This window comes from Nicotiana sylvestris, chromosome 4 (genome assembly GCF_000393655.2).
Source record: "Nicotiana sylvestris chromosome 4, ASM39365v2, whole genome shotgun sequence".
NCBI classification, from domain to species: Eukaryota; Viridiplantae; Streptophyta; class Magnoliopsida; order Solanales; family Solanaceae; genus Nicotiana; species Nicotiana sylvestris.
Window position 1 is genome coordinate 103,057,438 of NC_091060.1, and position 27,044 is coordinate 103,084,481.

Here is a 27,044-nt window from a genome sequence, read left to right on the forward strand (position 1 = left end):
AAAGTACTGGATCAATTAATAATATATAAATATTAATTTAAAATATTGGAACCAATTTCATAATTATAAAATGCTATTAATCTTAAAATAGGTTAAAATTGCAATTATATGCAATTTAACTTTTAAAATACCAAATAAATTTGTAAAAAATGCATAAAAATCACCCTAGCTATATTTTGGTATAAATATGAGAATAAAGAAAGTTATTCACCAAAATGATAATTTTGGGAATAATTATTGGTTTTTGTACTGCTAAAATGGGCAATAAATTTGTTAATTTTTTTTCAGAAATTAGAAAAATTATTGAAACACTTGGACATACTTATATATGCATATATATGATATTTTGAAAGTATTTGCATGTAAAAATTCATAGGGAAAATTGGGTATCAACAACTGCCCCTCTTTACCTGGGAATGATGAAAAAGTTGTCGGGTAAAGATATGATGGCCAATTTGACCAAATGAAACGATTTGAAGAATTTGACCGTGCTCTGGTCCTTGAGTTGCCTACATATTTCTGATCTTACAGGAATCAGGCCATATGTACTTCAGGATCCGTCGGCGGAATATGCAAATGGAGATTTCTTCAAAGACGGACGCAATATTTAGGTTGGGATGGATGGTTAAAGTCTAACAGGGTTGCAGGAACTGGAGCGAGATCGCTCCTGCTGAGACGGCTGTTGCTAGCCGGTTTACCTGCAAATAAGCAACACAAGTGTATGTTGTGAGAATAATTAAACATGATGCAAGTTTCCGTCGGACCATGAATGCTGTCTTTGGACGGTTAGGATGACGTCCTCAGACCATGACATCCTAAGCCATGAAGCATATGATAAGGATTCGCAGGCCATGAAATGATGTTCTCAGGCTATGAGAATAATGCCTCCGAACCATGATGCTTTTGAATAATGATATGCAAAAGATAAAAGGGGTCCTTAGGCCATGAAATGGCGTTCTTGGGCTATGAAAATGGTGCCTCTGCACAATGACGCCTTTGAACAATTTGGCGATCTTTCAGCCCATGAGATGCAATAGGTGGCAATCTTTTAGCCAATGAAATATAATAAGTGGCGATCTTTCAGCCAATGAAATGCAATTAGTGGCGATCTTTCAGCCGATGCAAGATGAAGTGGCAATCTTTCAACCGATGCAAGGTGTAAATGAAGTGGCGATCTTTCAGCCGATGCAAGGTGTAAATGAAGTGGCGATCTTTCAGCCGATGCAAGGTATAAATGAAGTGGCGATATTTCAGCCATGCAGATGGAGGTAGAGCTTAACCTCGAAAGGTAGAATGGTAGCCTTATGCAATGCATAGAATGCACATGGAGGTAGAGCTTAACCTCGGAAGGCAGAATGGTAGCCTTATGCAATGTAGAGAATGAAGATGGAGGTAGAGCTTAACCTCGAAAGGCAGAATGGTAGCCTTATGCAATGCAGAGAATGCAGATGGAGGTAGAGCTTAACATAGGAAGGCAGAATGGTAGCTTTACGCAATGCAAAGAATGCAGATGGAGGTAGGCCTTAACCTTAGAAGGCAGAATGGTAGCCTTATGCAATGCAGAGAATGCAGATGGAGACAGAGCTCAGTCTTATAAGGAAGAATGGTAGCCTTATGCAATGCAGAGAATGCAGATGGAGGTAGAGCTTAACCTTGGAAGGCAGACTGGTAGCCTTATGCAGGAAGTAAAATGGCAAATGGCAATAGAGTTTTCTTAGCTGATAGCGAATTGCGGTATCGTGATTGATGTGGATATTATACCTGCTGGGGATACTGTTGTGCGGATAGCCGTTGTGAGTAAGTGCAACAGTTCTGAGAGTTGTATACCTGAACTTTGTGAGTGAGCATATAGTATAGTTGATGATGTTGCAACTCGAGTGTCTGCATCCAAAGAAAAATAGCGAGTTTGTAAAAACAAAGAGGGGGAAGGTTAGTCCGTATCCCCGCTGGCTTTGCTTGGCCCGCTCATCTTTGATCCGACGATACCATATATACCACTAGGGTAGCGTTGCTAAACAAGGCAGTTTTAGCAATAAACATTGCATGATTTAGTAAAAGCATAACGTAAGTACATAATTAAGAATAGTTTTCTTTAGATGAACCGACGACTGCGGCGTGGTTCAAGACATTGAAACTTTTCTTGCTCCGGAATTTTGAGGGTACTCCTCAAAATTCTGCCCCAGTTTACTAGGCTGCTGCTCCTGATGGCTATTAATAATAAATGGCTAGAATTGGCTTCGGAATTTTGAGGGTCCTCCTCAAAATTCTACCCCAGTTTCCAATAGCGAGGGAAATGGAAATTTTATTGCATTGTGACCGAAACCATATGGCTGCCTACGTATCCCCTCTTAAATGAGAATTAGGTCAGGCGTAGTTCAATTACATCATTTGAGGAAAGCATAAAGATTACACATAGTAACGCTTGACTGCGTCTGAATTGATCGGCTTTGGCCAAACTTCTCCGTCCATTTCTGCAAGTATGAGGGCTCCTCCTGTTAGGAACCGGTGAACTATGTATGGACCATGCCAGCGGGGAGAGAACTTCCCCTTGGCTTCATCTTGGTGTGGAAAGATTTTTTTTAGCACCAGCTGCCCCGTCGTGAATTGTCTTGGCTTGACTCTTTTGTTGAAGGCTCTGGACATTCTGTTCTTATAAAGCTGACCGTGGCAAACTGCATTTATTCTCTTTCTGTATATAAGAGCTAGCTGTTTGTAATGACTCTTCACCCATTCTGCATTGTCGGGTTCCACTTCCTGTATGATCCTCAAGGAAGGAATTTCTACCTCAGCAGGAATGACCGCCTCTGTACCATAAACTAGCATATAGGGAGTCTCCCTAGTTGATGTGTGGACTGTGGTGCGATACCACAATAAAGCAAATGATAACTTCTCGTGCCACTGCTTATGCTTCTCTATCATTTTCCTTAGTATCTTCTTGATATTCTTATTGGCGGCCTCTACGGCTCCGTTCATCTGAGGTCTGTAGGCTGTAAAATTCTTGTGTTTGATTCTGAAGGTTTTACACATGACTATCATCAAATCACTATTGAGATTGGAACCATTATTAGTAATGATTGATTCTGGAATTCTGAACCGACAAACGATACGGTCGCGGACAAATCTACCACAACTTTCTTAGTCACTGCCTTGTATGATGCTGCTTCACCCTATTTGGTGAAATAATCAATTGCCACTAGGATGAACCTGTGCCCATTTGATGCGGCAGGTTTGATTGGACCGATAACATCCATTCCCCAAGCGGCGAACGGCCATGATGAGCTTGTTGCATTAAGCTCATTTGGAGGCACCTTTATCATATCTGCATGTATCTAACAGTGGTGGCACTTCCGGACATACTGGATGCAGTCCGTTTCCATACTCATCCAAAAATAACCAGCTCGCAGTATCTTCTTGGCTAAGACAAAGCCATTCATATGTGGCCCGCAGGTCCCAACAAGGATTTCTTCTAGTAATTTAGATGCTTCCTTTGCGTCGACACATCTTAGTAATCCTAGATCCGGAGTCCTCTTATATAGGATTCCTCTGCTGTGGAAGAAATTGTTGGATAATCTTCGAAGTGTATGCTTTTGAATAGGGTTTGCAAGATCTAGGTTCTCCTTTCGCCAAGTATTCCTTGATATCATGAAACCAAGGTTTTCCATCCGCTTCTTCTTCGACGTAAGCATAGTAAGCTGGCTGATCGTAGATCTTTATTGGAATACGGTCAATGAAATTTTTATCTGGATGTTGTATCATGGATGATAGGGTAGCCAATGCATCAGCAAATTCATTCTGGACCATGGGGACATGCTGGAACTCTGTCTTTGTGAACCTCTTTCTCAACTCCTGTACATGATGAAGATAAGGGAGTATCTTGGAGTTCTTGGTTGCCCATTCTTCTCAGACTTGATGTATAAGAAAGTATGAATCCCCGATCACTAGCAACTCTTGGACGTTCATGTCAATGGCCATCTTGAGTCCCAAGATGCAGGCCTCGTACTTAGCCATGTTGTTGGTGAAAGGGAATCTGAGTTTGGCAGACACCGGATAATGCTGACCGGTTTCTAACACTAGGACTGCTCCTATGCCAACTCATTTGAAATTTGCTGCTCCATCGAAAATCATTCTCCAACCATCATAGGATTCTGCAATGTCTTCTCCTATGAATGACACCTCTTCATCAGGAAAATATGTCTTTAAGGGTTTGTATTCTCTATCCATGGGATTCTCGGCAAGATGATCTGCCAAAGCCTGTCCCTTGATTGCTCTCTGAGTTACGTAGACAATGTCGAATTCACTCAGCAAGATTTGCCACTTGGCTAGCTTGCCAGTGGGTATGGGCTTTTGAAAGACATACTTTAACGGATCTATCCTTGATATGAGATACGTAGTATAGGCACAGAAATAGTGCCTTAACTTCTGAGCTACCCAAGTCAGAGCACAACAGGTGCGTTCTAACAGAGAATACCAGGCTTCGTACGGGGTGAACTTCTTGCTAAGATAGCAGATGGCCTGTTCCTTCCTCCATGTTTCATCATGTTGTCCAAGAACACAACCAAACACCCCATCTAGCACTGCAAGATAGAGTAATAGAGGTCTACCCGGCTCAGTCCATGTGGTAGCGGTGTCCTTCTTCAACATCTTAAAGATCGGCTCACAGATGACCGTAGATTGTGCTATGAACCGGCTGATGTAGTTAAGTCTTCCCAGGAAGCTCATGACGTACTTCTTGTTCTTTGGCAGTGGCAGTTCTTGAATAGCTTTGACCTTAGATGGATCCAGTTCTATCCCTCGACGACTCACAATGAACCCAAGTAGTTTTCCGGTAGGAACTCCAAATGCACATTTCGCGGGATTTAGTTTCAGGTTGTATCTTCTCAGTCTGTTGAAGTACTTACTCAAATCTTCTATGTGATCGGTGGCTTTCTTGGACTTTATGATGACATCATCTACATACACCTCAATCTCCTTGTGTATCATATCATGAAAAATAGTAGTCATGTCCCTCATGTAGGTGGCCCCTGCATTCTTTAACCCGAATGGCATCATCTTGTAGCAGTACATCCCCCACGGCATAATGAAAGTCGTTTTCTTAACATCTTCTTCATCCATCCAGATCTGATGGTATCCAGCGAAACAATCTACAAATGATTGCAACTCATGCTTGGCACAATTGTCGATCAGGATGTGTATGTTTGGCAAGGGGAAGTCGTCTTTCGGACTGACCTGGTTGAGATGCCGATAGTCAACACAGACTCTGAACTTCCCATCCTTCTTCAGCACAGGCACAATATTGGCTAACCATGTCGGATATTCTACTACCCTGAGAAACTTAGCTTTGACCTGCTTAATGACTTCTTCTTTGATCTTCAGACTCATATCAGGCTTGAACTTTCTGAGCTTCTGTTTTACCGGCGGACATGTTGGATCGATTGGCAGTTTGTGAGCCACAATGGATGTACTCAGACCAGTCATTTCATCATATGACCAATCGAATATGTCTTCATATTCTCTTAGAAATTTTGTGTGTTCCTTCTTTTCTAATGGTGATAAGTGGATTCTGATTCGTGTTTCTTTGATATTTTCTGCATCTCCCTGGTTGACAACTTCTGTTTCCTCCAGGTTGGACTTAGGCCTGTTCTCAAAATTTTCAACCTCTTTAACAATCTCTTCTGGTATGTCATCTTCCTCTGAATCTATGCCCGTTTGTTGCGTTGTCTCGCTGCATGTCATAGTTATCGGTTCATCAAGATAAGTAATAGTAATGATGTATGAGTAAATTAATGAGAAAAAAATAATAAGAGTAAGATTTATAGGGAAAATGGAAATGTTTCGCTAAATTCCATAACTGTTTTTGAATATTGAAGATCTTATTGCGAAAATTCAAAAATGCGAAAAGTAAATCAACTAGTAAAAATGAAAGATAGTGCATGATGCTTTGTTAAGTCTTGATACCCCGAGGCTTTCTGGACTCTGGTGGTTCTGATAGTCCAATTGTTGAGGCATGCTCCTCAGATTACAGCATGTATGGAAGGGCCTTCCTCCCCCTCCTCCTTGAAAATGACACAACAATCCATGTCATCATCTTCAACGAATAAATTCCTCATTGCTGCCAGTACTTCCTCTTCTTCCGACCCATATATAACATCGGCTGGCTGGAAAGTCTATTCCAAATGGGGTATCGGCTGCTCCAGTGGGTAGTAAGGGCCGCGCCATGGTGTCGACCAGTTGTTGAACTCTTCCCAAGTGTACTCGTATCCCAGACCGAAAGTGGTGCCATGCTTCTTCAGCTTGATAGGTTTGGCGATTCTTTGGAGGTTCTTTCCAATTCCCTTGCTAGGTTCATATCCGCTCCAGTTCAATATGATTTCGATTTTGTTGTCCCACCATTTGTCTTTATCAATGGTGTTGACTCGCTCGATGTGGTGATAGGTCTCTCCGCCTATCTTTCTTCTACCTCTAATTGCTGGGATGGTTTGGCGACTGTATATGGGATTTCTACCGTCGCCGTGAATGATCACCTCTTGGTGATTCCACTCAAAATTCACTGCCTGATGTAGGGTTGATGCTACATCCCCAGCGGCATGAATCCAAGGCCGTCCCAAAAGCAAGTTGTAAGATGCCGGCACGTCTCTTACTTGAAACTTAACATCAAACCAAGTAGGCCCCATCTACAAACACAAGCTAATTTACCCAATAGTGGACCTTTGGGGACCGTCGAAAGCTTTGACATTGATGGCCCCATCCTTGATCTCATGCAGCCCCTTTCCCAATACCCTGAGTGTTACCAACGGATAAATGTTGAGGCTGGACCCACTGTCAATCAGGATTCTGGTGATGAAATAATCCTCGCATTGCACAGTGATGTGCAGCGCCTTGTTGTGATTTAACCCTTCTGGTGGCAACTCATATTCATGAAAAGTGATCTTGTGACTCTCCAATACCTGCCCTACCATGTTTGCCATTTCTCCTTCAGTGATGTTGCTCGGTACATATGCCTTACTCAGCACCTTCAACAAGGCGTTCCTATGTGCATCGGAGCTTTGCAGCAAAGCTAGGATAAAGATCTGTGCCGGTGTTTTGTTCAACTGATCAATGACTAAGTACTCCTTTGCTTGTATTTTTCTCCAAAGATCATCGGGCCCAGCTTCAGTGATGGTTGGCCGTCTAGAGACCTGCTTACTCGACTCAGCTAAATGCTCCGGAGTATATACCCTACCGGTTCTTGTCATACCCTATGCTGCGACTGCTTCTCCGGATTTGGCTTTCCCTTTCCTTCTTACCTCGGCTGTGTAGTCCCAAGGGATGGCCTTTGTATGGAATGGCGTTATAGCGGACATCTCTACTGGAATGGTCGCCTTTACCCCAAACGGAGCATATATTTTGGACAGTAAAACCGTAACTTCAAACGGCGCATGTGTGTTTATTGGAGACCCAAACTCGACCTCAATTGGTGTTGGAGTTTTTGTGGGGGAGGGTGCTTCAAACACAAATGGTATGGACATATTCACCTCGGTGTCCCCAGAAGGCTGGATCTGGACTACAATCGGATTAAGGGTGATTGTCGGTTTCTTTGGATCGTCATTTTCCGCGATCAAACCGATTGATCCCTTGGGGTCCCAATCATCTTCTATCTCAATCATGTGAATGCCTCCACCCTTATGGTCGGGCAGAGGGTTGTTGCACACATTTGGAGCAGGATCCTTTACCACAATAATCTTGTTATCAATTAGTGCCTGGATCTTATCTTTTAGAGAACGACATTCATCAATGGTATGCCTTTTCATACTGGAATGGTATGCACAATATTTATTTGGATTGACCCATTGGGAAGGGTTTTCAAGGGTTATAGAAAGGATGAGGGTGACATAATCAGCGGCTTTGAGCCTTTCATACATCTGGTCAATTGGTTATGTAATGGCTGTATATTGTTTGGGAGGTCTGCGGTCGAAATTCGGTCATGGTCTAGGAAAGTTTTGGCGAGTGGGAGGCGATTGATAGTGAGAGGTTTGTTCATTGTAGGCTTGGTAGACATGTGCAGGTTGGGAATATCTAGGTGAAGTAGGCTGATATGTGGGAGGTAGAGGTGATTGGTAAGTAGGTGGTGGAGTTTGGTAAGAGGGCGAGGGTGCTTGCTAATTTGGAGTAGGTTGATATGTGAGTGGAGGCATCAGGTAGGCTTGGTATTTGATAGAGGATTTGGTTCTCTATGCAACCTTACGACACTCACGTCCCTTTTCTTGGATGTGCCACCAGACTGTAGAGCCTTGTTGGTAGCCTGCAAGGCTTCAAAGTTTGTGACCATACCACTTTTTATGCCTTCCTCGATCCTCTCACCTAGCTTGATGATGTCGGAAAATTTCAGGCTTTCAATCAGCATCAACCTTTCATAGTACTGTGGGTCTTGAGCTCGAACGAAAGCCCTATTCATCTATTCTTCTTCTAAAGTCGGTCTAACCTTAGCAGCTTCTGATCTCCAGCAAGTAGCATACTCGTGGAATGTCTCCGCGGGTTTCTTCTTTAGGTTCTGGATGTAGAACACATCCGGCGCATTTTCTGTGTTGAAACTAAACCTGTCCATGAAATCGGACGCCATGAATACCCAGTTCAACCACTTCTTCGGATCTTGGCTAATGTACCAAGACAGAGCATCTCCCTTCAGACTCCTCATGAAAAGTTTCATGCGGATCCTTTCATCCTTTCATACTCCGACTAGCTTGTCATAGTGTGTTCTCAAATAAACTCTCGGATCTCCTATACCATCGAACATCTCGAACTTTGGAGGTTTGTATCCCCCGAGCAGTTCAACATCGGGCTGTATGCAGAGGTCTTCATAGTTTAGCCCCTCCATTCCTTTGCTTCCTTCGATGCCTTGAATTCGGCTAGTCAACTTCTTAATCTCTTCAGCCAGACTTCTAATGAGTGAGTCTTTATCATCAGACTCGTGTATGCTTGAAATGGGTTGGGTGGAGTATTGCATGGTTTCCACATAGATGTGGGTGTTATGAGTTTGGAAATGGTCATTTTTGGAGTTCACCGGTTCTGGGATGAGCAGTGGAGTATTGTTGGTAGTATGACAGGTGTTGCAGTGGTGGTGAGGAACGGGATGATTTTGTGGTTTTGGGATGTTTTGTGGAGGTGTGGGGTTCTGAGCGTTAGGAAAATTGACATCTGGGGTGGCGAAGGAAAATGATAAGCTCGCCAAGTTCCGAACCTGATCAAGTTCCTCCTGAAATTTCAACAGTTTTTGCTCGAGTTGGGACGCACTTTCTTTGGAGACCTGAGTACCATGAGTGACCTCTACCCGTTCAGTTGAGTAGTTCAGATCCTCCATCTTTTCTTTGTTCTTGTTTTTGACAGGACTTGGAGGAGGAGTGGCTGTAGGGCTATTTGATCTCGTTGAATAAGATGATATTGCAAGAGTGTACGAACTAACCTTTTGGGAGGGGAGTAAATAAACAAAAAGTAAAAACAAAAAGGTAACAAGTCAGTGAGTATTATAGGAAAAAGATGTTGCGATATTTAAACACATAGTGCAAGAATATAAATCGTATCCTAATTTGGGAGCCTAGTTGTGCCCGAGGTAGGCCTAGCGACAAGTTGATTTGGAGAACTTATAATGCTAAATACCTCATTTTATTGATAAAAAGTAGACAAATCCCAAAACGACACTAAGTAACAAGGAATAAAATGTCACTAGTGGCTATTGGCCTTATTACATTCATAAAATGAAAAGTAAAGACTCCTATCTACTTGGTCCCAGAAGGCCCTTCCCCAGGTTGAATGCTCTTGTTGATCAGATCCTCTAGTTCGCGTAGGTTCACCAGTAAAAATGCCTTTGTCAGGTGTTCTCCTTCGTTTCCCTCAGCGTTCTGGCAGTCGGTGACTCTCTTCCTCACTTTTCCTTCCAATTCTAGCAGACTGTATTCTAGATATTCCAACTTTTCGCTAGCTTTGGCTGCCCTCTCTTTCCACTCATTGATTTGGTCATTTGATGGAAGACTCCTCCACCAGCCTAGCAAAAGTGAGGGTGTGCTAACCATACCAAAGCTGGGGACCTCATTCTTCATTTTCTGCAAAACAAAAGGGTTAAGACCATACACCCACCAGACTCAACTATTTAATATCAACAATTAGCATGAAGCATTTAGTTCTCCAAATAAATGCATAGAATGTGGTACTTTCCGTTTTGGGTTTTTGGAAAACCCAGTGGACTTTGGACAAGGCTGTCTTAAAGAGTCATTATGCAGACAACATAACTGACTCGGCTAATTTGAGCATGATGCATGCATAATTAAACAAAGTAAGGTTTCTATTGGGGTTTTAGACTGGTACCCTTGAGCGAACAACTCAAGAGGGAAAGACACGGAACCATTGACTACACCATTGATCGACTGGTTTTACCGCAAATACGCCTTTGCTGGATTTAAAGGGTGATAATATCGAAAGAGCACAACCACTCATTATAAGCGTTGATTGTAATGAACCATGTTCAGTATGTCCTTTAGCAAAACAAACAAGATTACCTTTTTCTATTAGCAATAGTAGATGTGATGTCTTTGGTGACCTTTATTCATGCGGATGTATGGGGACACTTAAACGTACCAACTTTTGATGGTAAGAGATATTTCCTGACTCTTGTTGATTATTTCAATAGGTATACATGGATATACCTCATGAACACAGAAGATGAATCAGTTGTGGTTTTGAGACACTTTATTTTACTACTATGAAATAAGTTCTCCACTACCCCTAAAACACTAAGAACAGATAATGGAGGAGAGTTTTTTAACAAGTAGTGTCGCGCCTCCTTTTTCTCGCGAAATCGAGTTTATGACAACTCGTTCCCTTTTTGGGAATTGGGTTTTAATTGAAGAGTCTCCACCTAATGATTAAAGTGCATTAGGACACTAAGAAGAGTTTGATTTAGAAAACCAGAGTTTGGGTAAGGGCTAGAAATTATCCCGAGGGGAAGGTGTTAGGCACCCCTCAGGATTCACTAGTGTGGTTCCCGACCATGCTACAATTGTGACTTTAAGTACAAGTAACAAGTAAGCAAATAAAGGTTTCAAATATGAGGGATTGTCACATTATGGCTGTAAATAAATTAATGTTTGAAGAAACAAAGAAAGCTTAAATTTTGAGGAAATAATTTGAAAATTCTGAAAAGTAATAAACAAGAAACGAGAAGGGGGTCCTAGGTTTACAAATATTATGGATCACATCAATGCAATACCCGGTAGTCACTCCTCAGAAGAGGGGTTTACACGTTGTATTAGTGCACTGGTCATCATATCCATATCTACCCTTTCCCACTCCGTTAAGGTATTAAAACGCGAAATAGTTTCGTTACTTATTGCATGCTCTTACCTGTCCCAATCCTTTCAGTCCGGAGTTATTTGGTACTACTAGTTCTAAAGGGAAGGGAGATTGGGCTTTTATGGTTTAAAGGACAAAATCTAGGGCGACAAACAAAACACATAGAGCAGATATGGGAAACACATAACATTTAAAGGCTCAAATAGGCCTCCTCAACTTAAAGACAGATTGTTTAGCATGTCTTGCATGTACTGGTTATGGTCTGAATTAAACTTAAAAACATTAAAGCAGGATGATTTATCACATATTTTCAGATAACAAGTCCGAATTAGGCCTGCCCGTTGATTGTATTTACCAAAGACTGGTACAGTTATAACCTTCACCCTAAAGCTTGCCTAGGTGAAACCTATAGGCATGATATCTATGCATAAAACAAATATACTAATTTTAAAGAAAAGGACTTATTAATTCCAGGAACATAAGTTCTGCAAATATTAAGAAACATTACAACTGATTTGTAGACTTATAAGTGAGATAGACGATTCAGATTCGGTTGATTACTCCTATAGGCATTCTTTCTAAGCGTTATTGATTTAAAAACGTTTATAATCGAAATGAAAATGCAGGAGTCCTATATGCATGGTATCTAAAATGCTGTTTGTTATTAAAACATGTGAACACGTTTGCCTAGTGATAGCTGTATATGCAGAATTCAAGAAGTCCTATAGACAGGTTATCTATATGATATGCAGCATTATGAAATGTAGAACCTATAGACATGTTTTATAGATAATACAAAAATGCAGAAACTTATAGACGTGGTTTATATATGAAAACGCAAGACCTGTAAACATGATTTCTATATGAAAATGCAGAATCTATAAACAAGATTTCTATATGAAAATGCAGAACCTATAAACAGGATTCTATATGAAAATGCAGAACCTATAAATAGGATTTCTATATGAAAACGCAGAAGTGAAAGTAGGACATGATTGCAGAAGTATGATAAATACCTATGAACATGATATCTACCCCTTTTGCATGCATGATTTACCCTCCCCTTTTCACTAAAATCCCATAAGTTATTACTAATTATTACAACCCAGAATGAATAAGAAAAGCAAAATTACATCAGAAATTAAAGCACAACCAAGGGACCCTAATTCAGACTCCAGGTCTGAAATATGAAATAAAGCAACTCCAAAGATCTAATTTCCAAAGCCTTTCTCTTATTTGGGATGTGTCAGAGTTCCCTAAGAGTCTCAACTGGACTCCGGGCAGTGCTTACACCCAAATATATTGTAGAATTGAGTTATAGTCCAGTATTGAAGAGCCAACCCTCAAGTATCCAAGTTCAGAGGGAACTCAATGTCCCAAGGCAAGGCTTATAGGAGGGGGGAGGGGCAAAGCCTAGAAGCTAAGAGTAAGTGTAAGTGCATAGTTTGGAAAAGGGAAAGGGGAAGTGGTAGAGAAACAGGGACAGGCTAGTGGGCATACCTAGCAATGGGAAGTGCTGGCACACCCCACAAGCCTGTTAGAACAGTTTGTTCTGGGAGTCAGGATCCTCTAAGGGATCAAGTCCAGACATGAACAATAACTTGCATATTGTCATGTCATAAACTACAACTCAAATCACATAGAGGGGAATAATAGAGGTACAAGGATTCATAGCAGAAACAAGTAAAAGAAATTAACATGCTAATTAAACATTCAACTCTATATAGACAGTAAAGTAGACATGGATGTAAAGGCTATAAGTGAACACATTGAGATGATGCTGAAGCTAAAACTAGAACATACCAGTCTCAAAGAAACAAGTGAAAGAAAACAGTAGTCTTGCAAAACCAAAGTGCAAACAGGTAGCCATAATGCTATGATCTTAGAAAAGAATCGTGAGATTGCAAGGATGAAGTATGAAGTGTAAAAGTGCTGAATTGAGAGTGTGTTAATGTGCAGAAGGGTCGTGCCCTTTTATAGTGTAGAAGGCAAGCAGAATAAGGTAAGCAAATAGTTTGGAAATTAATTACACAAGGTCTCCCTTTAATTAAGGGATTCCGATTTCTAACTGGCAAAATAATTAAGGAAAGAGGTTGATAATAAACCTTTTCTAAAGCAGTACAAGAAGGGTAAATACACAGTGATTTATTTAAGGAAAAAGTATGATAGCACACGGTTTGCGCAAGTAAGGAAAGGAAATCAGTTAACAGCCAAGAAATCAAAATTGAAGGCTTTGTACGAATGAACCAAGTCAGGAAAAGTGAGGAAAGGTTTTACTCAAGGAAAATTAGTAACAATCAATTAAACCTAAAAAAAAGATTCTGAATCAATCATAAGTTGGAAAGCCTTTTGAAGAAAGGTTCAACACACATATAAAAGCAAACAGACATGCTTAAACATGAAAGAACTGTCATGCTAATCAAAAGTGTCTAGCATAGAAGAGTCTAAAAGTTCAAAGTCGTAAACAAAGAAATTCAAACTTAGTTCATAGACTCAGAATGAGTCTAAAAGAGTCAAGGCTTCCAAAATAAAAACATAGTCCAAACACAAGATCACCCTCGTCAAAACCCCCCAAATTCTAGGGTTCCTACGTCGAATCAAATACAAAGACGAGGAGGCAAGTAATTGAAACAGGCTCAGAGATCTCTTTCAACGACTCATAAGAAAACAAACAGATACAATAGCAAGTTCGAAGCGAATAAAGTGAAGAAACTGATTTGAAGCATATGTTTAAGAAAAATCTGGGACTTAAACAAGTTCAGAAGAGAAAAGAGGTAGTATAACACTTAAGAAAACAATAAAGGAGACATGTGTAAAGGGAACTCGAACAAAAGTCCAGTAAAGGCAACAAAGAACTTAAGAATTTAGTAGGAAATAGATACAGCAGGAGAACGCAAAATACTAGAAAGGTATATCAACAAGACATATAGGAAAAATACAACAGGGTGAACATGTGAGCATGGTGTAGAAATATAGTAGAAAGACAAGGCACAGAAAAACATATATAGTAGAAAACATAGGAAAGTAGTAGAAGCACATGCGTGACAAATACACACAAAGAAAAAGAAAAAGAAAAGTCAGAGAAACATTTTGAACTTTTCAGAAACCCTAAATCGAAGAGAAGTAAATTTTTGAAAGAAAAATTGGGGAAAACTCTTAAGAACTCAAGTAGAGCACAGATATATAACCAATCTAAGAAAATTCAGAGAAAACCTCGAATAGCTAGGGTTTCAGAGGAACCCCTAAACGAGAAAGGCTTGGAAAAAGGTCCGATCTTGAGTCGGATGAGTCAGAAATAGGCTCATAATGCTTGTTTTTGCCGGAGCAAGGCCGGAGATGGTCATATAACCTTGAATCGGCGAAGATCAAAATGGACACCTTCGAGGTTAGATCTCGAACCTTCGAGCACCAAGCGTTCAAGAGCAGAGGGAGGTGAGTATAGGCCATCCATGACCTGAGAGGCCATGGATTCCAGTGAGATCGAGGTTGAAGATGGTGAGAGAGGCTAGGGTTTCGAGAGAGTTTGAGATGAGAAGGATTCCAGAGGTGCCTGTTTGAGTGGAATCAGCTAGGGTTAGGGGGTGTGGGTGAATTAAAAAGGAAAGGAATGATCGTGGTCGTTGATCAAAATGATCAACGACCTGAATTAAAATAGAAGGCCAGACGGGTTAAATTGTTTGGGTCGGGGGAGGGTTGGGTTATTATGGGTTTGAAATTGGGTCAATTAGGGGGATCAATTTGGGCTATAATTGAAATAAAAAATGGGTCAGATTTTAAATAATCAGTTTTTCCCTTTCTATTTTATAAAAATAGTAAAAATGATTTTAAAAGAAAATTAAAAGTATTGGATCAGTTAATAATATATAAATATTAATCTAAAAATATTGAAACCAATTTCATAATTATAAATTGCTATTAGTCTTAAAATAGGCTAAAATTGCAATTATATGCAATTTAGCTTTTAAAATACCATATAAATTTTTAAAAAATGTATAAAAATCACCTTAGCTATAGTTTGGTATAAATATGAAAATAAAGAAAGTTATTCACAAAAATGATAATTTTGGGAATAATTATTGGTTTTTGTACTGCTAAAATTGGCAATAAATCAGTTAATTTTTTTTTAGAAATTAGAAAGATTATTGAAATACTTGGACATACTTATATATGCATATATATGCTATTTTTAAAGTATTTGCATGTAAAAATTCATAGGGAAAAATTGGGTATCAACAACTGCCCCTCTTTACCTGGGAAGGATGAAAGAGTTGTCGGGTAAAGATATGATGGCCAATTTGACCGAACGAAACGATTTGAAGAATTTGACCGTGCTCTGGTCCTTGAGCTGCCTACATATTCCTAATCTTATAGGAATCAGGCCATATGTACTTCAGGATCCGTCGGCGGAATATGCTAATGGAGATTTCTTCAAAGACGGACGCAATATTTAGGTTGGGATGGATGGTTAAAGTCTAACAGGGATACAGGAACTGGAGTGAGATCGCTCCTGCTGAGACAGCTGTTTCTAGCCGGTTTACCTGCAAATAAGAAACACAAGTGTATGTTGTGCAAAAATTTAAACATGATGCAAGTTCCCGTCGGACCATGAATGCTATCTTTGGACGGTTAGGATGAAGTCCTCAAACCATGACGTCCTGGGCCATGAAGTGTATGATAAGGATTTGTAGGACATGAAATGATGTTCTCGGGCTATGAGAATGATGCCTCCGAACCATGATGCCTTTGAATAATGATATGCACAAGATAAAAGGGGTCCTCAGGCCATGAAATTGCGTTCTTGGGCTATGAAAATGGTGCCTCTACACAATGACGCCTTTGGACAATTTGGCGATCTTTCAGCCCATGAGATGCAATAGGTGGTGATCTTTCAGCCAATGAAATGCAATAAATGACGATCTTTTAGCCAATGAAATGCAATGAGTGGCGATCTTTCAGCCGATGCAAGGTGTAAATGAGGTGGCGATATTTCAGCCATGCAGATGGAGGTAGAGCTTAACCTCGGAAGGTAGAATGATAGACTTATGCAATGCATAGAATGCAGATGGAGGTAGAGCATAACCTCATAAGGCAGAATGGTAGCCTTATGAAATGTAGAGAATGCAGATGGAGGTAGAGCATAACCTCAGAAGGCAGAATGGTAGCCATATGCAATGCAAATAATGCAGATGGAGGTAGAGCTTAACCTCAGAAGGCAGAATGGTAGCCTTATGCAATGCAAAGAATGCAGATGGAGGTAGAGCTTAACCTTGGAAGGCAGAATGGTAGCCTTATGCAATGCAGAGAATGCAGATGGAAATAGAGCTTAGTCTCGGAAGGTAGAATAGTAGCCTTATGCAATGCAGAGAATGTAGATGGAGGTAGAGCTTAACCTCGGAAGGCAAACTGGTAGCCTTATGCAGGAAGTAAAATGGAAAATGGCAATAGAGTTTTCTTAGCTGATAGTGGATTGCGGTGTTGTGATTGATGGGGATATTGTGCCTGCTGGGACATTGTTGTGCGGATAACAGCTGTGAGTAAGTGCAATGGTTCTGAGAGCTGTATACTTGAACTTTGTGAGTGAGCATACAATATATTTGATGATTTTGCAACTCAAGTGTCTGCATCCAAAGAAAAATCGTGAGTTTGTAAAAACAAAGGGGGGGGGGGAGGTTTGTCCGTATCCCCGCCGGCTTTCCTTGACCTGCTCGTCTTTGATCCGGCGATACCGTATATACCCCTGGGGTAGCATTGCTAAACAAGGCAGTTTTAGTAATAAACATTGCATGATTTAGTAAAAGCATAACGTAAGTGCATAATTAAGAATAGTTTTCTTTAGATTAACTGACGACTGCGGCGTGGTTCAAGACATTGCAACTTTTCTTGCTCCGGAATTTTGAGGGTACTCCTCAAAATTCTGCCCCAGTTTACTAGGCTGTTGCTTCTAATGGCTGTTAATGATAAATGGCTAGAATCGAATTCGGAATTTTGAGGGTCCTCTTCAAAATTCTGCCCTAGTTTCCAATATTAAGGGAAATGGAAATTTTATTGCATTGTGATCGAACCCATATGGCTGCCTACGTATCCCCTCTTAAACGGAAATCAGGTCAGGTGTAGTTCAATTACATCATATGAGGAAAGCATAAAGATTACACATAGTAACGCTTGACTGCGTCTGAATTGATCGGCTTTGGCCAAACTTCTCCGTCCATTTTTGCAAGTATGAGGGCTCCTCCTGTTAGAACCTGGTGAACTATGTATGGACCCTGCCAGTTGGGAGAGAACTTCCCCTTGGCTTCATCTTGGTGTGGAAAGATTTTCTTTAGCACCAGCTGCCCCGGCGTGAATTGTCTTGGCTTGACTCTTTTGTTGAAGGCCCTGGACATTCGATTCTGATAAAGCTAACCGTGGCAAACTGCATTCATTCTCTTTCCGTCTATAAGAGCTAGCTGTTCGTAACGACTCTTCACCCATTCTGCATTGTTGAGTTCCGCTTCCTGTATGATCCTCAAGGAAGGAATTTCTACCTCGGCAGGAATGACCGCCTCTGTACCATAAACCAGCATATAGGGAGTCGCCCCGATTGATGTGCGAACTATGGTGAGATACCATAATAAAGCAAATGATAACTTCTCGTGCCACTGCTTATGCTTCTCTATCATTTTCCTTAGTATCTTCTTCATATTCTTATTGGCGGCCTCTACGGCTCCATTCATCTAAGGTCTGTAGGCTGTAGAATTCTTGTGTTTGATCCTGAAGGTTTTATACATGGATTTCATCAAATAACTCTTGAGATTGGAACCATTATCAGTAATGATTAATTATGGAATTCCGAACCGACAAACAATATGGTCGCAGACAAAATCTGCCACAACTTTCTTAGTCACTGCCTTGTACGATGCTGCTTCAACCCATTTGGTGAAATAATTAATTGCCACTAGGATTAACCTGTACCCATTTGATGCGGCAGGTTCGATTGGTCCGATAACATCCATTCCCCAAGCGGCAAACGACCATGGTGAGCTTGTTTCATTAAGCTCGTTTGGAGGCACCTTTATCATATCTGCATGTATCTGACAGTGGTGGCTCTTCCGGACATACTGGATGTAGTCTGTTTCCATAGTCATCCAAAAATAACCAGCTCGGAGTATCTTTTTGGCTAAGACAAAACCATTCATATGTGGCCCGCAGGTCCCAGCATGGATTTCTTCTAGTAATTTAGATACTTCCTTTGCGTCAACACATCTTAGTAATCTTAGATCTGGAGTCCTCTTATATAGTATTCCTTCACTGTGGAAGAAATTTTTGGATAATGTTCGAAGTGTATTCTTTTGAATAGGGTTTGAAATCTCTGGGTGTTCTCCTTTCGCCAAGTATTCCTTGATATCATGAAACGAAGGTTTTCCATCCGCTTCTTCTTCGACGTGAGCACAGTAAGCTGGCTGATCGTAGATCTTTACTGGAATAGGGTCAATGAAATTCTTATCTATATGTTATATCATGGATGATAGGGTAGCCAATGCATCGACAAATTCATTTTGGACCCTGGGGACATGCTTGAACTCTATCTTTGTGAACCTCTTTCTCAACTCCTGTACATGATGCAGATAAGGGAGTTTCTTGGAGTTCTTTATTGTCCATTATTCTCGAACCTGATGTATAAGCAAGTCTGAATCCCCGATTACTAGCAACTCTTGTACGTTTCATGTCAATGGCCATCTTGAGTCCCAAGATGCAGGCCTCGTACTCAGCCATGTAGTTTGTGCGAGGGAATTTGAGTTTGGCAGACACCAAATAATGCTGACCGGTTTCTGACATTAGGACTGCTCCTATGCCAACTCCTTTGAAATTTGCTGCTCCATCGAAAAACATTCTCCAACTATCATAGGATTCTGCAATGTCTTCTCCTATGAATGACACCTCTTCGTTGGGAAAATACGTCTTTAAGGGTTCGTATTCTCCATCCACGGGATTCTCGGCAAGATGATCTGCCAAAGCCTGTCCCTTGATTGCTTTCTGAGTTACGTAGACAATGTCGAATTCACTCAGCAGGATTTACCACTTGGCTAGCTTGCCAGTGGGCATTGGCTCCTGAAAGACGTACTTTAAAGGATCCATCCTTGATATGAGATATGTAGTATAGGCACAAAAATAGTGCCTTAACTTTTGAGCTACCCAAGTCAGAGAACAACAGGTGCATTCTAACAGAGAATACCGGGCCTCGTACGGGGTGAACTTCTTGCTAAGATAGTAGATGGCCTATTCCTTCCTCCCTGTTTCATTATGTTCTCCAAGAACACAACCGAACGCTCCACCTAGCACTGCAAGGTAGAGTAATAGAGGTCTACCCGGCTCAGGCGGAACTAAGACTGGTGGTGTTGATAGGTATTCCTTGATTCTGTCGAAAGCTTTTTGGCAATCATTAGTCCATGTGGTAGCGGCATCCTTCTTCAACATCTTAAAAATCGGCTCACAGATGACCGTAGATTGTGCTATGAACCGGCTGATGCAGTTAAGTCTTCCTAGGAAGCTCATTACGTCCTTCTTGTTCTTTAGCGGGATGGCAGTTCTTGAATAGCTTTGAACTTAGATTGATCCAGTTCTATCCCTAGGCGACTCACAATGAACCCAAGTAGTTTTCCGGCAGGAACCCCAAATGCACATTTTGTGGGATTTAGTTTCAGGTTGTATCTTCTCAGTCTGTTGAAGAACTTCCTCAAATCTTCCATGTTATTAGTGGCTTTCTTGGACTTTATGATGACATAATCTACATACACCTCAATCTCCTTGTGTATCAGATCATGGAAAATAGTAGTCATGGCCCTCATGTAGGTGGCCCCTACATCCTTTAACCCGAATGGCATCATCTTGTAGCAGTACATCCCCCACGTTGTAATGAAAGCCATTTTCTCAGCATATTCTTCGTCCATCCAGATCTGATGGTATCCAGCGAAGCAATCTACAAATGATTGCAAATCATGCGTGGCGCAATTATCGATCAGGATGTGTATGTTTGGCAAGAGGAAGTTGTCTTTTGGACTGGCTCAGTTGAGATCCCGGTAGTCGACACAAACTCTAACCTTCCCATCCTTCTTCGGCACCGCCACAATATTGGCTAACCATGTCGGATATTCTACTACCCTGAGAACCTTAGCTTTGACATGCTTAGTAACTTCTTCTTTGATCTTAAGACTCATATCAGGCTTGAACTTTCTAAGCTTCTATTTTACCAGCGGACATGTTGGATCGATTGGCAGTTTGTGAGCCACAATGGATGTACTCAGACTAGTGATGTCATCATACGACCAATCGAATATGTCTTCATATTCCCTTAGAAATTTTGTGTGTTCCTTCTTTTCTAATGGTGATAAGTGGATGCTGATTCATGTTTCTTTGATGTTTTCTGCATCTCCCAGGTTGACAACTTCTGTTTCGTCCAGGTTGGACTTAGGCCATTTCTCAAAATTTTCAACCTCTTTAACAATCTCTTCTGGTATGTCATCTTCCTCTGAATCTATGTCTATTTGTTGCGTTGTCTCGTTGCATGTCACAGTTATTGGTTCATCAAGATCAGTAATAGTAATGTTGTATGAGTAAAGTAATGAGAGCAAAATAATAAGAGTAAGATTTATAGGGAAAATGGAAATGTTTTGCTAAATTCCATAACTCTTTTTGAATATTGAAGATCTTATTGAGAAAATTCAAAAATGCGAAAAGAAAATCAACTAGTAAAAATGAAAGATAGTGCATGATGCTTTGTTCAGCCTTGATACCCCGAGGCTTTCCGGGCTCTGGTGGTTCCGATGGTCCAATTGTTGAGGCATGCTTCTCCGCTTACAGCCTGTATGGAAGGGCCTTCCTCCCCCTCCTCCTCGAAAATGACACAACAATCTATGTAATCATCTTCAACGAATAAATTCCTCATTGCTGCTAGTGCTTCCTCTTCTTCCGACCCATATATAACATCGGCTGGCTGGAAAGTCTGTTCTAAATGGGGTATCAGCTGCTCCAGTGGGTAGTAAGGGCCGCGCCATGGTGGCGACCAGTTGTTGAACTCTTCCCAAGTGTACTCATATCTGCACCAGTTCAATATGCCTTCGATTTTGTTGTCCCACCATTTGTCTTTATCAACGATGTTGACTTGCTCGATGTGGTGATAGGTCTCTCCGCCTATCTTTCTTCTACCTCTGATTCTGGTGATGAAATAATCCTCATATTGCACAGTGATGTGCAGTGCCTTGTTGTGACTCAACCCTTCTGGTGGCAACTCATCTTTATGAAAAGTGATCTTGTGACTCTCCAATAGCTGCCCTACCATGTTTGCCATTTCTCCTCCAGTGATGTTGCTCGGTACATATGCCTCACTCAGCACCTTCAATAAGGCGTTCCTATGTGCATCAAATCATTGCATCAAAGCTAGGATAGAGTCTGTGATGGTGTTTTGTTCAACTGATCAATGACTGAGTACACCTTTGCTTGTATTTTTCTCCAGAGATCATCGGTCCCAGCTTCAGTGATGGTTGGCCGTCCAGAGGCCTGCTTACTCGACTCAGCTAAATGCTCCGGAGTATAAACCCTACCGGTTCTTGTCATACCCTGTGCTGCTACTGCTTCTCCGGATTTGGCTTTCCATTTCCTTCTTGCCTCGGCTGTATAGTCCCAAGGGATGGCCTTTGTATGGAATAGCATTATAGCCGACATCTCTACTAGAATGGGCGCTTTTACCCCAAACAGAGAATGCATTTTGGACGGTAAAACCGTAACTTCAAACGATGCGGGTATGTTTGCTGGAGACCCAAACTCGACCTCAATTAGTGTTGGAGTCTTTGTCTAGGAGGGTGCTTCAAACTCAAGTGGTATGGACATATTCACCTCGATGTCCCCAGAAGGCTGGATCTGGACTACAATTGGATTAAGGGTGATTGTCGGTTTCTTTAGATCGTCACCTTCCGCGATCAAACCGATGGATCCCTTTGGGTCCCAATCATCTTCTATCTCAATCATGTGAATACCTCCACCCTTGTGGTCGGGCAGAGGGTTGTTGTGCACATTTGGAGCAGGCTCCTTTGCCGCAATAATCTTGTTATCAATAAGTGTCTGGATCATATCTTTCAGAGAACGACGTTCATCAATGGTATGCCCTTTCATGTTGGAATGGTATGCACAACATTTATTTGGATTGACCCATTGGGAAGGGTTTTTAGGGGTTATATCAAGGATGGGGGTGACATAATCAGCGACTTTGAGCCTTTCATACAGTTAGTCAATTGGTTCATTAATGGCGGTATATTGTTTGGGAGGTCAGCGGTCAAAATTCGGTCAGGGTCTAGGAAAGTTTTGGCGAGTGGGAGGCGATTGATAGTGAGAGGGTTGAGCATTGTAGGCTTGGTAGACATGTGCGGGTTGGAAATATCTGGGTGAAGTAGGCTAATATGTGGGAGGTGGAGGTGATTGGTAAGTAGGTGGTGGAGCCTTGTTGGTAGCCTGGAAGGCTTCAAAGTTTGTGACCATACCACTTTTGATTCCTTCCTCGATCCTCTCACCTAGCTTGATGATGTCGGAAAATTTCAGGCTTTCAATCAGCATCAACCTTTCATAGTACTGTGGGTCTTGAGCTCGGACGAAAAACCTATTCATCTATTCTTCTTCTAAAGCCAGCCTGACCTTAGCAGCTTCTGATCTCCAGCGAGTAGCATACTCGTGGAATGTCTCCGCTGGTTTCTTCTTTAGGTTCTGGATGTAGAACACATCCGGTGCATTTTCTGTGTTGAAACTGAACCTGTCCATGAAATCGGATGCCATGCATACCCAGTTCAACCACTTCTTCGGATCTTGGCTAATGTACCAAGACAGAGCATCTCCCTTCAGACTCCTCATGAAAAGTTTCATGCAGATCCTTTCGTCCTTTCCTACTCCGACCATCTTGTCATAGTATGTTCTCAATTGAACTCTTGGATCTCCGAGCAGTTCAACATAGGGCTGTATGCAGAGGTCTTCATAGTTTATCCCCTCAATTCCTTTGCTTCCTTCGATGTCCTGAATTCGGCTAGTCAACTTCTTAAGCTCTTCAGCCAGACTCCTGATGAGTGAGTCTTTATCATCAGACTCGGCTATGCTTGAAATGGGTTGGGTGGAGTGTGGCATGGTTTCCACGTAGATGGGGGTGTTATGACAGATCCTCCATCTTTTCTTGAGTTGACTAAACCTCTACCCGTTTAGTTGAGTTGTCCAGGTCCTCCATCTTTTCTTTGTTCTTGTTTTTGACAGGACTTGGAGGAGGAGTGGGTGGAGGGCTCTTTGATCTCGTTGAATAAGATGATGTTGCGAGAGTGCACGAACTAACCTTTAGGGAGGGGAGTAAATAAACAAAAAGTAAAAACAAAAAGGTAACAAGTCAGTGAGGATTATAGGAAAAAAATGTTGCGATACTTAAACACATAGTGCAAGAATGTAAATCGTGTCCTAATTTGGGAGCCTCATTGTGCCCGAGGTAGGCCTAGCGACATGTGATTTGGAGAACTTATAATGCTAAATACCTCATTTTATTGATAAAAAGTAGACGAATCCCAAAACGACACTATATAACAAGGAATAAAATGTCACTAGTGGCTATTGGCCTTATTACATTCATAAACCGAAAAGTAAAGACTCCTATATACTTGGTCCCAGAAGGACCTTCCCCAGGTTGAATGCTCTTGTTGATCAGATCCTCCAGTTCGCGTAGGTTCACCAGTAAAAATGCCTTTGCCAGGTGTTCTCCTTCGTTTCCCTCAGCGTTCTGGCAGTCGACGACTCTCTTCCTCACTTTTCCTTCCAATTCCAGTAGATTGTATTCTAGATATTCCAACTTTTCACTAGCTTTGGCGGCCCTCTCTTTCCATTCATTGATTTGGTCATTTGATGGAAGACTCCTCCACTAGTCTAGCAAAAGTGAGGGTGTGCTAACCATACCGAAGCTGGGGACCTCGTTCTTCATTTTCTGCAAAACAAAAGGGTTAAGACCATACCCCCACCGGACTCGACTATTTAATATCAACAATTATCATGAAGCATTTAGTTCTCCAAATAAATTCATAGAACGTGGTAGTGTCCGTTTTGGGTTTTTGGAAAACCCAGTGGACTTTGGACAAGGCTGTCTTAAAGAGTCATTATGCAGACAACATAACTGACTCGACTAAATTTGACCATGATGCATGCACAATTAAACAGAGTAAGTTTCTATTGGGGTTTTAGACTGATACCATTGAGCGAACAACTCAAGAGGGAAAGACACAGAACCGTCGACTACACCGTTAATCGACTGGTTTTACCGCAAATACGCCTTTGCCGGATTTAAAGGGTGATAATATCGGAAGAGCGCAACCACTCATTATAAGCGTTGCTATGGTATTTGTTTGGCACGAATGGAATATGATGTTGAAAACATGTTTATGCAATGATTAAACAAGTTGTCACGTATTTGCACGTTCATAACGTAATAATTACAATAATTTGAAATAGTAATAAAGGAGTGCAGTAAAGTAAAGCAGTAAAAGAAATAAGGGAAAGAAACAAGAGATAAGTTAGTTTTTGCAGTAGAAGAGGGAATTAAATGCTTAAATGTATTAAACAAATAAAGGCACATAAGAAATGTAAAGTCATAGTAATAGCTTGAAATGGTAAAAGCCAAAAGAAATCTCCAGCAGAGTCGCCATGCTGTCGCGCCCCTATTTTCTCACGAAATCGGGTTTATGACATTTGGGAGGACAACTCGTTCCCTTTTTGGGAATTGGGTTTGAATTGAAGAGTCTCCACCTAATGATTAAAGTGCATTAGGACACAAAGAAGGGTTTGATTTAGAAAACCAGAGTTTGGGTAAGGGCTACAAATTATCCCGAGGGGAAGGTGTTAGGTACCCCTCAGGATCCACTAGTGTGGGCCATGATACAATTATGACTTTAAGGACAAATAACAAGTAAGCAAATAAAGGTTTCAAATATGAGGGATTGTCACATTATGGCTGCAAATAAATTAAAGTTTGAAGAAACAAAGAAAGCTAAAATTTTGAGGAAATAGTTTGAAAATTCTGAAAAGTAATAAACAAGTAAAGGGAAAGGGGTCATAGGTTTACAAAAAATATGTATCACATCAATGCAATACCTGGTAATCACTCCTCAGAAGAGGGGTTACACGTGGTATTAGCGCACTGGTCATCATATCCATATCTACCCTTTCCCACCATGTTAAGGTATTAAAACGCGAAATAGTTTCGTTACTTATTGCATGCTCTTACCCGTCCCAATCCTATCAGTCCCAGAGGCATTTGGGACTAATATTCCCAAAGGGAAGGGAGATTGGGATTTTATGGTTTAACGGACAAAATCTAGGGCGACAAACAAAACACATAGAATAGATATGTGAAACACATAACATTTAAAGGCTAAAACATGCCTCCTCAACTTAAAGACAGATTGTTTAGCATGTCTTGCATGTACTGGTTATGGTCTGTATACTTAAAAACGTTAAAGCAGGCTGATTTATCACATATTTTTAGATAAGAAGTCCGAGTTAGGCCTGCTAGATAGTTGTAATTATCAAAGACTGGTGCAGTTATAACCTTCACCCTAAAACTTGCCTAGGTGAAACCTATAGGCATGATATCTATGCATAAAAGAAATATACTGATTTTAAAGAAAAGGACTTATTAATTGTAGGAGCATAAGTTCTGCAAATATTAAGCAACATTACTACTGATTTGTAGACTTATAAGCGAGATAGACGATTCAAATTCGGTTGATTACTCCTATAGGCATGCTTTCTAAGCGTTATTGATTTAAAAACGTTTATAGTCGAAATGAAAATGCAGGAGTCCTATAGGCATGGTATCTAAAATGTTGTTTGTTATTAAAACCTGTGAACACGTTTGCCTAGTGATTGTTGCATATGCAGAATTCAAGAAGTCCTATAGACAGGTTATCTATATGATATGCAGCGTTATGAAATGTAGAACCTATAGACATGTTTTCTAGATAATACAAAAATGCAGAAACTTATAGACATGGTTTCTATATGAAAACGCAAGACATGTAAACATGATTTCTATATGAAAATGTAGAATCTATAAACATGATTTTTATATGAAAATGTAGAACCTATAAACATGATTTCTATATGAAAATGCAGAACCTATAAACATGATTTTTATATGAAAACACAGAAGTGAAAGCAGGACATGATTGCAGAAGTATGATAAATAACTATGAACATGATATCTACCCCTTTTGCATGCATGATTTACCCTCCTCTTTTCACTAAAACCCCATAAGTTATTACAAATTATTACAGCCCAGAATGAATAAGAAAAGCAAAATTACATCAAAAATTAAAGCACAACCAAGGGGAGCCTAATTCATACTCCAGGTCTAAAATATGAAATGAACAAACTCCAAAGATCAAATTTCCAAAGCCTTTCTCTTATTTGGGATGTGTCAGAGTTCCCTAAGAGTCTCAAGTGGACTCTAGGCAGTGCTTACACCCAAATATATTGTAGAATTAAGTTATAGTGCAGTGTGGAAGGGCCCTCAAGTATCCAAGTTCAGAGGGAACTCAAGGTCCCAAGGCAAGGCTTACAGGAGGGGGCAGAGCTTAGAAGTTAAGAGTAAGTGTAAGTGCAGAGTTTGAAAAAGGGAAAGGGGAAGTGGTAGAACAACAGGGACAGGCTAGTGGGCATACCTAGAAATGGGAAGTGC

General features: G+C 40.9%; 1 protein-coding gene across 1 annotated transcript; it reads right to left on the minus strand.

Moving 5' to 3' along the window:
• Nucleotides 1-632: 632 nt before the first annotated feature.
• LOC138889928 (uncharacterized) lies at nucleotides 633-2,823 on the minus strand. Its single transcript, XM_070173274.1, has 3 exons — nucleotides 2,458-2,823; nucleotides 1,828-1,881; nucleotides 633-698 (listed from the first exon to the last, which is right to left on the minus strand). The coding sequence occupies exons 1-3, from the start codon at nucleotides 2,821-2,823 to the stop codon at nucleotides 633-635; spliced, it is 486 nt and encodes a 161-aa protein (XP_070029375.1).
• Nucleotides 2,824-27,044: the final 24,221 nt, after the last annotated feature.

Coding starts and splice junctions, on each gene's coding strand:
- LOC138889928 (XM_070173274.1), bottom strand. CDS start 2,823: ATGCTAGTTTATGGTACAGAGGCGGTCATTCCTGCTGAGGTAGAAATT. Junction 1,882..2,457: donor TTGCAGAAATGGACGGAGAA/GTTTGGCCAAAG, acceptor CTTTGGATGCAG/ACACTCGAGTTGCAACATCA. Junction 699..1,827: donor TGCTCACTCACAAAGTTCAG/GTATACAACTCT, acceptor GCTTATTTGCAG/GTAAACCGGCTAGCAACAGC.